The 15,713-nt window shown below is 38.2% G+C and overlaps 1 protein-coding gene across 1 annotated transcript in view; it reads left to right on the forward strand.

The window, feature by feature from the left end:
* The window catches only part of LOC136142227 (UDP-N-acetylglucosamine transferase subunit ALG13-like), a 57,875-nt gene that overhangs the window by 22,636 nt on the left and 19,526 nt on the right, over window positions 1-15,713 (forward strand). The window contains 7 exon segments of the mRNA XM_065900245.1: window positions 126-239; window positions 425-581; window positions 950-1,070; window positions 3,579-3,611; window positions 3,708-3,763; window positions 7,459-7,530; window positions 8,813-8,981. Coding sequence (XP_065756317.1) covers window positions 126-239; window positions 425-581; window positions 950-1,070; window positions 3,579-3,611; window positions 3,708-3,763; window positions 7,459-7,530; window positions 8,813-8,981 — 722 coding nt within the window.

Genomic DNA, 15,713 nt, shown 5'->3' on the forward strand with positions numbered 1-15,713 from the left:
GGAAAGCAAAGCTCTTTTTATTTGGTCATTTTTAGAAGGATATGTTAATTCTATTTAACTACAAAGACTGACTACTCAAGCACTAGTAAATAAAGAGTTCTGTTTTTTTCCCCCTTTATTCTTAGAGATTCACCTCGCTTTATAAACAGGCACAACATGGCAAGCCCTAAAGTTGCTTTTTACCCTGGCCCAGGTAAAAGGTGCTGCCAGAGCTATGATAACTTCTCTTATAGGTCTCGGTAAGTGAATTTTAAGTGTTGAAAGAGAAAACGAGTGAGTCTGACTTTGTTGCTGTGCAGTAAATATATGGACTAAAATTTAAAGTGTCAACATTGAGATGTTTGAACTGTTATTTAGAAATTAGAAACAAGTTACTACCATATTTTACCTTTTTTTCCTCTTCTCATTCTGCAAACTACTTAAGTTCCTTTAGACGTAGTCACCGCCAGATGCATTGTATGAATAAGGAGTGCCAGTTTAGCTTTGTTCCAGAGAATGGACAGATACCCAGGGGCTTGGAAGAAACCATTACTTTTTATGAAGTTGAAGAAGGGGATGAGACTGCTTATCCAACTTTACCTGTAAGTAGGTCAAAATTTTACTCAAAAAGCTATTTACTTTTTTTATTGTACTTTTTTAAGTGAAGGTAATATGGATACATTTTAGCTGTTTTACAAATGACCAAATAAAGCCCCTCCTGGAAAACATGAGTTTTCATCCTAGAGCTTTTAAAAATTGCAGGGAATGTGTTTTTAAGCTGTTCTTATAGAGGAGGAGTAGAGGTGGACAAATAATCTTGCCTATATAAGTATGGGCTAAAATCTTCTGTTTTCCTGATCATTATTTCCTCACATATTTTTGATTCTAAAGTAAATTTAAAATATTTATAGCTTTTTCTCTGACTGTATAGGGAGAACTGCATGTGTATGTGTGTATCTCTTTGGTACAGAATCATGGAGGGCCCCCTACAATGGTTCCTGCTACTTCGAGATACCATGTTGCAAGGCGAGGACATAGCTCAGGCAAACAGACTCTGAATTCAGAGGAAGGTGATGGCCAGAATGACAATGGTGAGTCAGTTCCAGTTAAATATTTTTTTAAAAGATGATTCTTGTGGTATTAGCACAACAGGGCTAAAGTTTTGGTTTGGGGGGGTGGTCTCACTCTGTCTGGCAACTCATTTTGAAAGAGTTATCAGTTCTTGTATCAGAGCTTGCTAGGTTTTTGAAGATGTCTTGGTATTTTTCAGAAAGACAGACTTCTATTTCTGTAGGCCACTACGTTGTTAAAACTTTCAGCTCTCTGCATAGGTCTTCAGTGAGTTTTGATTTGGTGAGATTTCAGCATGGAAGATATCTGTTCCTTATTAGTGAGGAACTATTCATGTTGTCCTCACCATTTGTATAACTGTTTTAGGCTTTTCATGTGACTCTTATTTTACAAGACTGCTGTGAAATAATTTCGTTGCCCAAAGAAATCTATTTGATCTATAAACATTACTATTCATTGAGTTCTAATGGCCATGTGCTGTACTAAGCAACTATATTTACAATTTAATATAATATTTTATCACTCTGAGGAATGTGGTATCTTTATTATTTTTTTATTAAAAATTTTTTAATAAATTTATTTTATTTATTTTTGGCTGCATTGGGTCTTTGTTGCTGCGTGCGGGCTTTCTCTAGTTGCAGCGAGCTGGGGCTACCCTTTGTTATGGTGCATGGGTTTCTCATTGCGGTGGCTTCTCTTGTGGAGCACGGGCTCTAGGTGTGCGGGCTTCAGTAGTTGGGGCACGCGGGCTCTAGAGTGCAGGCTCAGTAGTTGGCGCGCGCGGGCTCTAGAGTGCAGGCTCAGTAGTTGGGGCGCACGGGCTTAGTTGCTCTGCAGCATGTGGGATCTTCCTGGACCAGGGCTCGAACCCTTGTCCCCTGCATTGGCAGGGGGATTCTTAACCAATTCTTCCCACCAGGGAAGCCCTTCTTTATTTTTTATATGAGGAAATTGAGGTTCAAAGGGTAAAGGACATGGCCAAAGTCATACCTTTGGTAAGTGGCAGAGATTTAATCTTTTTTATAACAGTTTTATTTAGATATAATCTACATACTATACAATTAACCTAACGTGTACAATTCAGTGTTTAAAGTGCAATTCAGTGGTTTTTAGTATAGTCACAAAGTTGCATACATCACCACAATCAATTTTAGAAAAAGAAACCCTGTACTCATTAGCCGTCATTCCTCATTATCCCCCCAGCATCTCCTCCCCCTGCCCCTAGTGGTAGGTAACCATCAATCTGCTTTCTGTCTTAATGGATTTGCCTATTCTGGACATTTCATATAAAAGGAATCATGCAATATGTGGTCCTTTGTGACTGGCAGAGATCAATTTTGAATTTGGGTTTATCTGACTCTAAAGCATGTATACATGACCTTTATAGTTGTTAGAGTGCCTCTCATCATTGGGTGTGCTTATTTTTTTACCACTTTTCTGTAAAATGAAATATGCCTACTGAAACAATTCTGGAGGAATTGGGTGGATTAAGGAGGTAAGAGGCAGTCTGAATGATTTGACTTACTGGTCAACGTATTTTCTTGTGATATTCTTTCTGCTACTTATGTTGGAGAAAATAGATATTTCTAAGAAGTTAGTGTGCATGCATGTGCCTGAGTATGCGTATTCTCTGCTCTTTTACTCAGGATGACCCTTTCACTTTTCCGTTTAGCACAGTGGGTATCTTCATAGGTACTGTTCACCTATAGTGGCATATTCAGAGTAACCAAATATTCATTCTCACCTTAAATCCTGTTGTCTGGAGGGTTACCTGCATGTGTGTTGGATAAGTGACATGTTTAGGAATCAATCCAGTTTTGACCTTTGGGGTGTTATTTGCTGGAAAACTGTCCAGTTGAAGATTGGCTTTCTCTGAATTTCAATGGTGTAGCAATCTTAGAGCAAAGTACTTCAGTCCTCTAAGCCATCTTCTGAGAACAAACTGATTGTAAGTGTATTATTTACCTGAATCAGGCTGAAAAACAGATGAAGCGTGCCATATTCCTTTAACGTTCACCTAAGCAAACTACTGGTTGTTATACTCAGATTACTTTATAATCACCATTTACTATATGCCAAGCATCATGCTATGTTCTTTTCACCCCACTATGAGCTAGGTACTGTTAACCCTGTTATACAGTGAAGAAATTAAGACAGAAAGATTAAATAACCTGCCTAAAGTGATATAGTTAATTAGGATTCAAATCTAGACAGTCCTAACTCCAGAGTCAGTGAAGTTAATCACCATACTCTACCACCAGAATTGGACACAAGTGGGTTTTTCACGTCTGTCTGAACTCTTAAGAACTAAGGGAATTTTCAAAGGAGAAATTTGTACTGTTTACAGCCAGTCTCTGGCTTTAATATCTGTTGAGTAGTATGAAAGCTCAAATCACTTGTTTCAAGGATGTATACATTTTAGTTTTGAACATATATCCATAAAACTTGAGAAGAAGCAAGTGCTGGCCATCTGGTTCTCTGAGCAAGAATTCCTACATAAACACACTTTTTCTGTCTTTTTTTTCTAGGGGGATATCACGAAGAATATATTTATCCTTCAGGTCAGTGAGATCTAGGTAAAATCTGATATTCATTATTTATAAAATTTCAAACTATAGAATAGTGCTCATTATTTTTACTTTGGCTGTATCCTCTAGATCAAGACTATGAAACTTCAGGTGTTTACAGCACAACTGAATCTACAGCAAACTTGGTAGGTATTTAATAATAATGACAAACACATATAGCTCCTGTGTACTAGAACACTGTTCTGAGTGCTATACATATAAATGTATTTAAATCAGAACAATCCTATGAGGTATTAGGGTATCATTCCCATTTTGTAGATGAAGAAATTGAGGCCCAGAAATTAACTCATCCAAGATCACACCCCTTTCTACAAATTATCCTAGAGATGTTCCGAATATGTGTTGATACAAGAGGAAATTTGAACATTGGCGATGATGATTTTTTTAGAGGATTTTATCATGATCTTTCTAACAGTAACAATGGGCCATAAATCTCAGGTACTTAATATAACAAGAGTTTACTTCTTGGTTATGCTACATGTGTAGTGGAGGTCTGCAGGAGGGCTCTGCTTAGGGACTTAAGCTGATGGAAGCTCCATCCATGATTGCTAAGGCAGGAAACAAAAGGTAGTGAATGGTGCACTGGCTCTTACAGTTTCTACCTGGAGATGACACATATCACTTTCTTTTCCATTTCTTTTTTTGCGGTACGCGGCCATCTCAATGTGGCCTCTCCCATTGCGGAGCACTGGCTCCGGACGCGCAGGCTCAGCGGCCATGGCTCACGGGCCCAGCCGCTCTGTGGCACGCGAGATCCTCCCGGACCAGGGCACGAACCCGTGTCCCCTGCACCGGCAGGCGGACTCCCAACCACTGCGCCACCAGGGAAGCCCTCCATTTCTTTTTCATCGGCCAGAGCATGTTTCTCTTGAAGGCTCTAACTTCTCTGTGCCTAGAAGTCAAAAAGTTGGAAATATTTTAACAGCACTAAGGATTACAACATTCAGTGGAAACTCCCACAGGCAAAATACTTCCTTCCACCTCAGGAGAGGCAACCCCCAAATCCCCTTCAGTGTGATTAAACTCAGAGCCCAAGGTTTCTGGGAAGTGTGTAGTACTCTTTGTATTGGGTCCAGATGTGGCTCGTCTTGATCTGGAGGCTTAAACCAAATATACGAAGTTATTTTACCCCCTACATACCCAATTTCCGGTGGTAGAGCAGGGACTGAAAAATTGCAGTAGAACTTCCCATTCAGATGCAGGGAAAATGGGAGAAACAGTTACTGGCCCATAGCAATTCTGACATCATGCTGGACAGACATTTTGAGGGCCCCCAACCTAGGCATGGGGACTGTTCCCTGGAGAGGCTCCCTGGTTCATTGTTTTCTGGGGCTCTTGATTACTCCAAGGCCCTTCCTTCCTTGGCTATATTTGAAGTAGTAGGCATTGGAGAATAATCCCTCTTGGCAACTGAGCAGCTTTCTCAGCCTGCTTCTTACTCGTTGAAAATTGAGGGCCCAAGGGTGGTTTTATCTCAGTTGGATAGTTTTAATTCTGCTCATGGTTTCTTTGGCTATGTGAGTAATTTATTGTGCAGCTTCTCTGATTCCTATTAGTTTCATTTGCCAGTAGCCATACTGACAATTCTTTTTTATAAATATACTACTTAGATTTGCTATAATTCTTTGCATTCTTATCCCTGTCTCTACTTGATTGCAAATACCTTTAGCTTATCAGGCATTGATGAAAAGAGCCATACCTTTGAATACTTTTCCATGAGCCATTTTGTCCAACTGCAAGGATTCATTGGGTGTTATATCCTTAATGGGACTCTTGCTTTGAGATACTTCAGTGCAATCATATTTTAACAATGATTTGAGTTTTCCTTCAAGGCCGAGTTTTAACTTCTCTTTGTTGTTCAAAGCATTTATCAGTTTTATCTTTTAGAGTTTTGAGTTGAAGCAGTTGCCTCTCCAAACCCTACAAGTCCTAGTATCAAGGACTCTATTCCCTTTCATTCCTGCCTACAAACTACTTTTCTGTACACATCTGTCTTAAAATACCTTGCTGAACTCTGCCAGCAGTAATCAAAACACAAAACTAACATTCTGTTTTCCAAACCTCTTCCCTTAAGAGCTACAAATTCATAATCTCCTTCTCAAGTTAGGTTTTTGTTACAGCAGCACCCTAATTTTAGTTACCAATTACTGTTTTGGTCAAGCTAGGTTATGCTGCAGCAACAGTCCACCAAAATCTCAGCGGCTTAACACAGCTGTTATTGCTAATGTTATAGGTCCAGTGCAGGTTGGTAGCAGGCCTTTGCTCATCAGAGTCACTCAGGAACCCAGGCTGATGGACATGTACTTTCACAGTCACCTTGGCAGAGCTGAAGATAGGGAAATTAAACACTGGCTCTCAGTATTTCTGCTCATATTTCATTGTCCAAACAAGTCACGTGCCCATACCTAATTAGATGAGGCCGGGAAGAGCAACCTACCCATGTACCTAGGAGGAGAGCTGGAATATTTGTGAGGAAGTTGAATGATTACCCTCTATTCTCTGTGATTAATCTTAACTTTGATAGCTTCATGTACTGAATTTTTGTTTTTACTGTTTAGGCAATACATCTTAGGAAGGTGATGAAAACTGTGATATATAATTCTCTTCCCATTATTTCTCCTTTCCTTCCTTTGCCCCTGCTAGAGAAATAGTTTTTCCTCTCACTCTGTCATTACTATTCTCATATCACATGCTTTTTACACCATTTCTTGAAATAGCCACCCAAGTTGAAAAAGCAAGTAAAAATCTCGCCTTCAGGGATGACAGGAGTAGACACTTTCTTTCTGTCCCTTTAATTTCACTTGTCACGTGTTCCCTTTTTGTTCTGAACTTACTTTATCATACATCCCCAGTAGGTTTCATTCTCTTCATGACATGCTCCACTCCCACTCTCCAGTCACCAACTTTCTAAGTAATTTTTCTAAGTAATTTTTTCACAGCATTCTGAGGGGAGAAGAGCAATGCAGGACTTAGAGATTTCCAGGCACAGAACCTTCTAAGAAACTATGAACATTTTTTCTTCTTAATTCCACGCCCAACTCTCACCTAAATCCTTCTCTAGAATTGTTTAGAATTCACACTGGGCCTTCTGAGCCAGGGCTAAAGTTTGCTTTTTGGCCAGTACTTGGGCTGTACTTCAACACAGACTTTCGAAACATGCACTCTTAGGTCCATGTTAAGTTGGGCTTGTCTTTGTCCCAATGTGGTTCCTCTTGTTTCCTGTGATTATTTCACCTGATTTCCTCTGTGTCCTCATTACCAGCTTCTGCTGCTAGTTTATTTTTCTGTCATGACAGTCTGTCATGCATAATTCCGAGCCTTTTAAAATCATTGTTACTTTCACAAAGACAAGGTCTTGAGCCAAAGGGGAATGGTGTTTGGATTATACTACATCCTGCTTAGGTAGGATGCAGCTGACCAACCAGTTATCCACCCTTGTCCCAAGCTGTCCCTTTTGATGGAATGCTTTCTTTTAGCAACACTGTTGCTGGCCCTACTGATGTTGAGCTTTTTAAGGCAAGAGAGGACACTGAGAAAGTGTTTAAATTACAATTCTCCATTACATTTTAGTATCTACATTGGGACTAGAGTTGGATATGATCAGGATTTCTGTAGATAGGAAATAGAACAGTCACCTAAGTCAGGCACTAGAGTGATACCTTTTGGAGTATTATCATAGTAGTCACCTCCAAATTTGAATACTTTTAGGACAGATCACTTTCACTTATCTTTAGGAGATGTTGAAACAAAGCAGATCTTTTATTGATGTATTGTTTAATTTCTTGATTTCCCCTTATTTGTACTTCTGTATTCATTAAAGTCTCTTCAGGATAGAAGACCGTGTTCTATGTCTCCTCATGATACAGTTACCTCATACAACTACCCCCAGAAGGTAATCTTTATAGTTTTATTTTACAGTCAGTTGCAGTGGCCTAAACAGAAGAAAATGAATTTTTTTCTTTTTGGTCTCTGCCCTTCGTCATACTTCAAAGAAGCGGCTTATATTCTTATGTTAATTGTTATTGTACTTCCTGGTGCCTGGCACAATAATTAGTAAATTTATTAACAAATTGATGGAGCATCTGCTGTGTTCCAGACACTGTTCTGTGTGCTGGCATTGGACTACTCAGTCTACTCTGAACCTCTTACATAATGAGTGAGTTAATATAAATTACCTGTCAAGTCTGTGCCATTTCCTGAAACTTAAAATGTAAAGCTTTCTTATAGAATGGGAAGCTGGCATCAGAAAGGTAACTGAAACCGTAGGAGTAAATAAGATCATCCTGGAAAAGGGAAGAGATTGAGAACAGCATCTAGAACAGAGCCTGTGCATCACCATTTAGAAAATGGGTAGAGAAGGAATAGCCAAGGAGGGAGGAAAAGCAGGAGAGTGTATTATTATGGAAGCCCCAGGAAGAGAATGTTTCAAGGAATAGTCAAGTGTCAGTTGCTGCCAAGCCGTAAAGCAACATAAGGACTAACAAGAGTCTACTATGATTTGTTGCCATGGAGACCACTGTGACTTTGAATACAGTTTCTGAGAACCAGAGAGGGTAGCAGCCACATTGCAGTGGGTAATAAGAAAATGGAGACTACGGTGAGGACAGGGTGTTCATGAAGAAGAATCTGTTACCATTTATTGAACATCTTTCTGTGCACAGCCCTGTATTGGGTGCTGTGGCCTAATCAGAGAAACAAGTTGCAGTCTCACGAAGTTAAAAAAAAAAAAAAAAATAAGCAAAGAACATTTTCTGTTTGTTTTTTTTTTTAAGTGTGTGTGGGGAAACATATGCATGTAAAAATAAATATGTACTATAAATTTCTGGATAGTATTCAGGAAACCCAGAGGTTACTTGTTTGTGGAGAGAGGAACTAGGCAGATGGAGGACAGGGGTTGGAGGAAACTTTTCATTGTATACAATTTTATACTTGGTTTTTGAATCATATTAATGTATTACCTTTCTAGAAAAATATTAAAATAAAAAAGTAAATCTCTCAAAGTCATCTGGGGTCTTCTAAAAGAAATAACCTTCCTGTATTAGGGTTACATAAATATTGGCTTCTTGGTGTTTTAGTTATTAGAATACTATTTCCTGAAGTTTAGGATCAGATAAGAGACCAATATTGTTTGTGAAACCAAACTTAGAGTTCTAAACTTTCTTCCACACTTACAGGTGGTGATGGTGAATTCTGCAGCAGTTGCAGCTTCCTGTGCAAATATTGTTCCAGCTCCAGTCTTAGCTAACTGTGCAGCAGCTAATCAAGCTGGTAGTACCACTTCAGTTTCCTCACAGAATGCTATACAGCCTCTCTTTGTATCTCCGCCTACACAAGGCAGGCCAGGTAGGTTATTAGTGGTTCCTTACTGTGGAAGCCTTTTTCTATTCATGAACATGCCCATACAACAATTCTAGTGATTAGATAAGATTACTTTAATCTCCAGTATTAAATTTCAGTTTTTTTTCTTGCAAATTTAGCTTTGGTATGATTTCATAGCTATTGTTTTGCTAACCCCATTGAAAATTTAGAGGACTTGTACCAGTTTCTTAAACTTCAAGTTAAGTTTTATTATACAGAAATTAAGGTAAAGGTATTTCACACTTCACAGAATTAATTCCTGAAAAGTTTGGCTCTAGAATTTAAGAGATCCAGGTTAGAATCTTGGTTTTACAACTTACTAGCTATGTAATTTTGGACAAATTATTGAACCTTTCTTATCTGTGAGCTTGAAGGTACTGATAGTACCAATTTATGAAGTGGTTGTGAAATTCCACTGAGTTAATATAATTTAAAATTTTCAGCAGAATTCTGGGAAAGTGGTGGCAGCAACAGCATAGCTTTTCAGTCTGCGTCCCCAAATAAAAATGGAAATAGCAAAACCAAAACCCATGGGACAATGTTTAACAACAAAACTAGGTGACAAGGTCTCCCCATGAACCCCCAAATTTAAGCAGGTAGGGACAAACCATCAGTCACAAGACCTGCATGCTGTCAGGGTCAATGTGGGAGCAATAAGACGGAAGCATCGGGGATGTTGTCTGATGGACCTAAGAACAGAAGAACCCCAAAAGAACTAATAAGAATTCACTGGACAGTGGGGCAACCAATTTGGAAGGAACAGCTAAGACTGGGAAGGGATTTGACCTCTCCAATACTAGGTGAGTGCTTTGGGTACATGGTAAAGGGACTAAAGGACTTGGAACAGTTTTGCCCCTAAGAACTCTGAAAACTGACCTGGCAGGGCTACCTTTTAGGATAATATTCCTCACTGGGTAGAAACTGCTGGGAGTGGAATCAAAGTTGATGAGGATAGGGAAAGAGCAGGTCCAGCCTAAAGCTGAGAGAACAGAGCCAAGGAATCCTAGAAAGCAGTCATGTTTTTAAACACTACAAAAACAATAGAGATCCCTAAGAAGTTAGAAAAGCTTTCTTGTATTTCATCTCGTTCTAGAGTTCATAAAAAATAATTTCACATAAAAATGAATGTATATGTATAGCTGATTCACTTTGTTATAAAGCAGAAACTAACACACCATTGTAAAGAAATTCTGCTCCAATAAAGATGTTAAAAAAAAATGAATGAAAGAAAAGCACTAAGGTTGCATACAAAGGTGTTTTAAGAGGAAAACAGAATAGTATCCCTGTTAGACAGTAAAAGCATGTCAGAATGTGCACACTAAACAAAACTTAAACCAAACCAACAGCTATTTCAAAATGAGGCGAAGACGTTAATAAAATAACACAAAATGTTAAAAAATAACAAATCAGGATTAGAAGAAGTCGGATGAGGTGACAGAACTCAGGAAAGCATTAGAAATGGAAGAAAGTCATTTCGGTAATGAAGACTAAACTATAAAGAACGTGACCAAGTATGTACAACAGATAATGCTTTAAGAGAAAGATGTAAGAAAGGGGGGAAATCTAAAATGAAAAAAACGAAGAGAAAGATTCAAAAGTGACATATTGAAGTTAGGCAAAGGATATCCAACACTGATAGAAGTTCCTAAAGAAGAAAACCAAAGTAAGGGAAAAGAATAAATACTAAAAACTATAATTCAGAAAAATTTCCTGAAATTAAAAAACTTTAAAACTACATACTGAAACACTGCTCTGCAGAATATTGGGCCAGAGCAACCAACACCAGGATATTCTAGTAAAACAACTGGGCTTTAATGAAAAAGAGCCTATGGAGTATAAAGGAAATAAAATGATAATCGTCAAACTTTGACAGCAATGCTTCATGCTACAAGAAAATGGAGTAACATTTAAGATAATGAAAGGATATGTGAACCAAAGATTTTATATCCAGCCAAACATTTTCAGGCTTAAAGGGTAATGTATAAGAATTCAGAGAATATTATTTGCATGAGCCCTTCTTGAAGAATCGAATAAAGATACGCTGTCAAGTAAGGTAATTGCTAGCCACGTATGACACTTTAAATTTTAATTAATTACAGTTAAGTAAAATAAGTCTTCAGTTGCTCGGTCACACTGACCGCATGCCAGGTGCTCAAAGCCACACGTGGCTAGTGGCTACTGTATTGGACAGCACAGATACAGAATATTTCTGCCATCACAGGAAGTTGTATTGGAGGAACGGAGTGTATTGGAGAGTGATTTTGACTTTTAGACCACCAGAACAATAAAAGACATTAGCTTAAGACCTGATTGTAAGTATTAAATATATACTTAACACAAAATGAGGGCTGAGAGGTTGATGATATACTATGTAAAGCCTTATATTTGAACAATATAGGTACAGTATAGCTATTTTTAAAAATGGGAGAATTGAGAGACCATGTGCCAAGCATTTTTTAATGCTTTCAATAAACATATCAGGTTCTTTTATCTAGATACTTAGATGTTATTCAGAGACTATAATGTTGGCTAAAACAAATGAGTATGGGATATTCCAGTTTTATCCCTCTGTGTCCTTGCAAACTGGGATCTTAGTATGGAAGAAAGGTAATAACACATGTACTAAAAAAGGCTAAGGAGAAACTTTTATGGTATCACATTTGAATTAAAAGTATCAGTATGAACTTGAGGTATTTTATCTTTAAATTTGTGTATTTCCTAGCTCTGTCCACTGAAAAGGCCCAGAAACAATGAGTATCTTTAGCACTCAGTTTGTGACGTTGAAATGCTGCTTCTCACTCAAACAGAAACAAAGAGCTTTATGGAGAAATTTCTGGTTCCAGGTCTGGGCAGGAAATGTTCAAGATTAGCCTGGATCATCTTGTCATGCTAGATAGCAAGGAAGCTATCAACAGGTACTGGGGGTCGTGTCAAAAGGACTCACGAGCCATCTTGAAGAGGTTCCCACTGGCCAAAGATGGAACAGTTTGAGCTTCAACAATGATAATTGCAATAGATTTTGGAACATGTCGAATATATTTAAAAGTTCCTGATGATATTTTAAAAATTGGTTCCCTTGGGATTAACAACTATCTATCTATCTATATATAAACAACTATACATAAAATAGATTAAAAAACAAGGATTTACTGTATAGCACAGGGAACTGTGATCGATATCTAATAATAACATATAATGGAAAATAATCTGAAAAGAATACATAACTGAAAAAAGAATTGGTTGTCTTAAGAGGATGTTAGGAAACCAGTTTACGTTCTTGAAAACGGGACAGTAAAGTGAAAGAATCAAGTATTTATCCTGCCTTTCTTATATGAACTATAATACGGGGTAACCAAATAGTAGATGAGGGGAAATATTTCTATAAGTATTCTAATCAGTGAAAAAGAAGTGGCAGAATGTAATCATTTTGCAGTCGTTACTGAACGGATGCATATTAAACAGCAGTAGCTGCTAAGATTGCAAAGATAGTGAGACATTACCTATAGCCTACCAAAGGAATCAATCCTGAGTCTGATCTAGTCTTCTGGATCTAGCTGCCTATTTGCAGGAAATACAAGAACACATTGAAATGCACCATGAGTATGTAATCGGCAAAATCCAGACTGGGAAACTCAACAGGTCAGGGGGTCTTCAAAAGACAAATTGAAAGGAAATGACAGGGATGGAGAAAGGACCTATAGATTAAAAGAAGTTCAAGATACAGTTTTTAAAAACTGTGTAGGGATGCACATTTGGGTGACAAAATACTTAAAACTACAAAGAAGTGATTACTATGAAAGTCAGGATAGTGGTTGATTATGGTGGGGGTAAGAGGGTGGTGATTGTGATGGAGTGCATGGAAGTTTTCTGAAATGGCTGGCAAGGTTTTCTTTCTTAACCTGGATAGTGTCCACCTGAAAATAATTCGTTTGTTTTCTGTATCTGTTTTATTTATAATGTAAAAATTAAGAACTTAGCCACTGTGCCTGGAACAAAACATGCAATATATGTTCATTAATGACCACAGAAATTTTTCATTGGAAATGTTAATGTAGATACTGGTTTTACTACTTGTGCTAATTGTAGGGGAACATGTTGGCTATCTGCTTCCAGCAGATGTCTGAGCTTAAAAAAAACAATGACAGGTGAAATCAAGCATTGTAATACCCCATTTATGTAGAATCATTGAAAGATTACCCTTTAAATGCCAGATTTATGTTTTTTTGTAGATACTTCTAAAAATGTATACGGCCTTCATTTTACTTTTTGTTGAGCCACTTGTGAACCTCAACTATAACTCTAATAAATAATGGCTACTTTTTAGTTGCTCTTTGTCGTTCCTGTCCTCTAGATAAAGCTCAAGTTTCTCATTGTTATTCATGTGTCTGTCTGGCAGCCCCATCCCGTCCTCCTTTAAGTCACTTCCTATCTGCCAGGTAACTAGATGCCATGATTGCTTTTATTATGATTGTCTTCATAGGCATTAAATCCTGTTAACTGAGTTTTTTGGTAACTGTTTCCAAGTCTTTTGCCAGGGCCAGAGTTAGTGACTTACTTGCTCTGGGTACAAAATTTAAGGGAGTATCAAAAAAAACCCCCACAGTGCTCAAGATAAATAATACTTTAATGCACTATTAAAAAAAACAAAACTAATGCAAAAAAAAGAATCCATGATAAACAAAGTATCAAAGTTTTTTTAAAAGATAGGAACTGTGGGCCAGGCTTAGGGTGAGGTGAGTGAGGCACTCACTCTTGTGGTCATGCAAGTGCAAGCTTAGATCCTATCTTTTATAATTTTGGTATTTTAGTCATCATGAATTTTTTTTTTGCTTTAATTTGGTGGCCCTTTAAATTTTGCACCTTACTGCACTTTAGTACTGGCCCTGCCCTTTGATCTCTAGAGAAGCTGAGTCTTACTATGTATATTCACGTTCTCTTCTGAAATGTCCTGAAGCAGACTGCAGCTGCATGGACAAGGAAATAAGCATTTTGAATGAATTTCATTGGTTTCCATTCACTTTTAGAAAAGTTTGCTTCCATTGTTCTGGGTCCATCACTTGAACTGTACCTGGTAAGCCCATAAAGCCCTGTTAAGTCTGCGAATTAGATGCTCATGCATCTCTAGAGCAACTGGAAGTTTTAAAAGCTTTTTCTTATGGAACGTATTATAATATGCATTTTAAAAGAAAGTTGAGGGCTTCCCTGGTGGCGCAGTGATTGAGAGTCCGCCTGCTGATGCAGGGGACATGGGTTCGCGCCCCGGTCCAGGAAGATCCCACATGCCGCCGAGCGGCTGGGCCCGTGAGCCATGGCCGCTGAGCCTGTGCGTCCGGAGCCTGTGCTCCGCAACGGGAGAGGCCACAACAGTGAGAGGCCCGCGTACCGCAAAAAAAAAAAAAAAAAAAAAAAAGTAAGTTGAGTTCAATTACTAAATAATGGCTATATTTCCCTCTGCTGTACAATATATCGTTGTTGATTATTTTATACATAGTAGTTTGTATCTCTTAATCCCCTACCCCTTTTTTGCCCCTCTTCACTCTCCCCACTGGTAACCAACCACTAGTTCTCTATATCTGAATCTGTTTCTTTTTTTTTTTATAATCATTTGTTTTATTTTTTAGATTCCACATATAAGTGATAATGTAGAGCATTGGCCCCCAGTGTTTTTGGTACCGGGGACCGGTTTCACGGAAGACAGTTTTTCCACAGACGGGGGTGGGGGGGGGGCGCTTCAGGCGGTAACGCGAGTGATGGGGAGCGATGGGGAGTGGCAGATGAAGCTTCGCTCGCTCGACCGCTGCTCACCTCCTGCTGTAGCCCGGTTCCTAACAGGCCGCGACCGGTTGGGGACCCCTGATGTAGGGTATCTGTCTTTGTCTGACTTATTTCATTTTTCACTTAGTTTAGATCTGTGATTCTCAGCTGGAGGAGAATTTGCCCCTTAGGAAACATTTGACAATTTCTGCAGACATTTTCAGTGGTCCTACAATTTGGCAGGGGAGAGCTACTGGCATCTAATAAGTTGAGGCCAGGGATGATGCTAAAACAGCCTCCACAACAAAGAATTATTGCGCCCAATATGTTAATCATGACAAATGAAACCGGAGGTTTGTCCTAGATACTAATATGTTACCAGTTATATGTATTGTAAATATTTTCTCTCACTTTGTTGATATTTTCATTTTTCCTGTGGTACCTTTTGATGAAGAGAAATTCTTAATTTTAATGTAATTTAAGTTATCAAAAAAAAAAAGTTGAGTTCAAAGTAACCTCCAAATTTCTTCCGTCCTTGATTCTCTCAGGCCCAGGAGAGCTTACTTAGCTACCTCTATGTCTAGTATTTGGTTTTTACCTTGTAATCGTAATCACATTCTACTATTTTTTTTTGATAATTGAACTTATTCCAGTTGTTTTTGAAAAAAAATGGTGTGATTTGAGTGCTAGTTTAAAAGGAATAAGAGTGTGGCTTTGTTGAAGCCATTATTTTATAGAAAACAAATCCATGAATCTTTAGAGCATTTGGAAATGTTCTAAAAATTAAATCCTCTTCTAAAACTGTAAGAGTGGAGATTTCTACATGCATGACAAAACTCCAAAACTCGAAAGTTATTTGAGCAAATTTTTAAAATTTACTGTTTAATTTAGATACAGTAAAATTTATTTTTTGGTGCCCTGTTCTATGAGTTTTAACAATGCATAACATTGTGTAACTACCAC

This window comes from Phocoena phocoena, chromosome X (genome assembly GCF_963924675.1).
Source record: "Phocoena phocoena chromosome X, mPhoPho1.1, whole genome shotgun sequence".
Taxonomy (NCBI): Eukaryota; Metazoa; Chordata; class Mammalia; order Artiodactyla; family Phocoenidae; genus Phocoena; species Phocoena phocoena.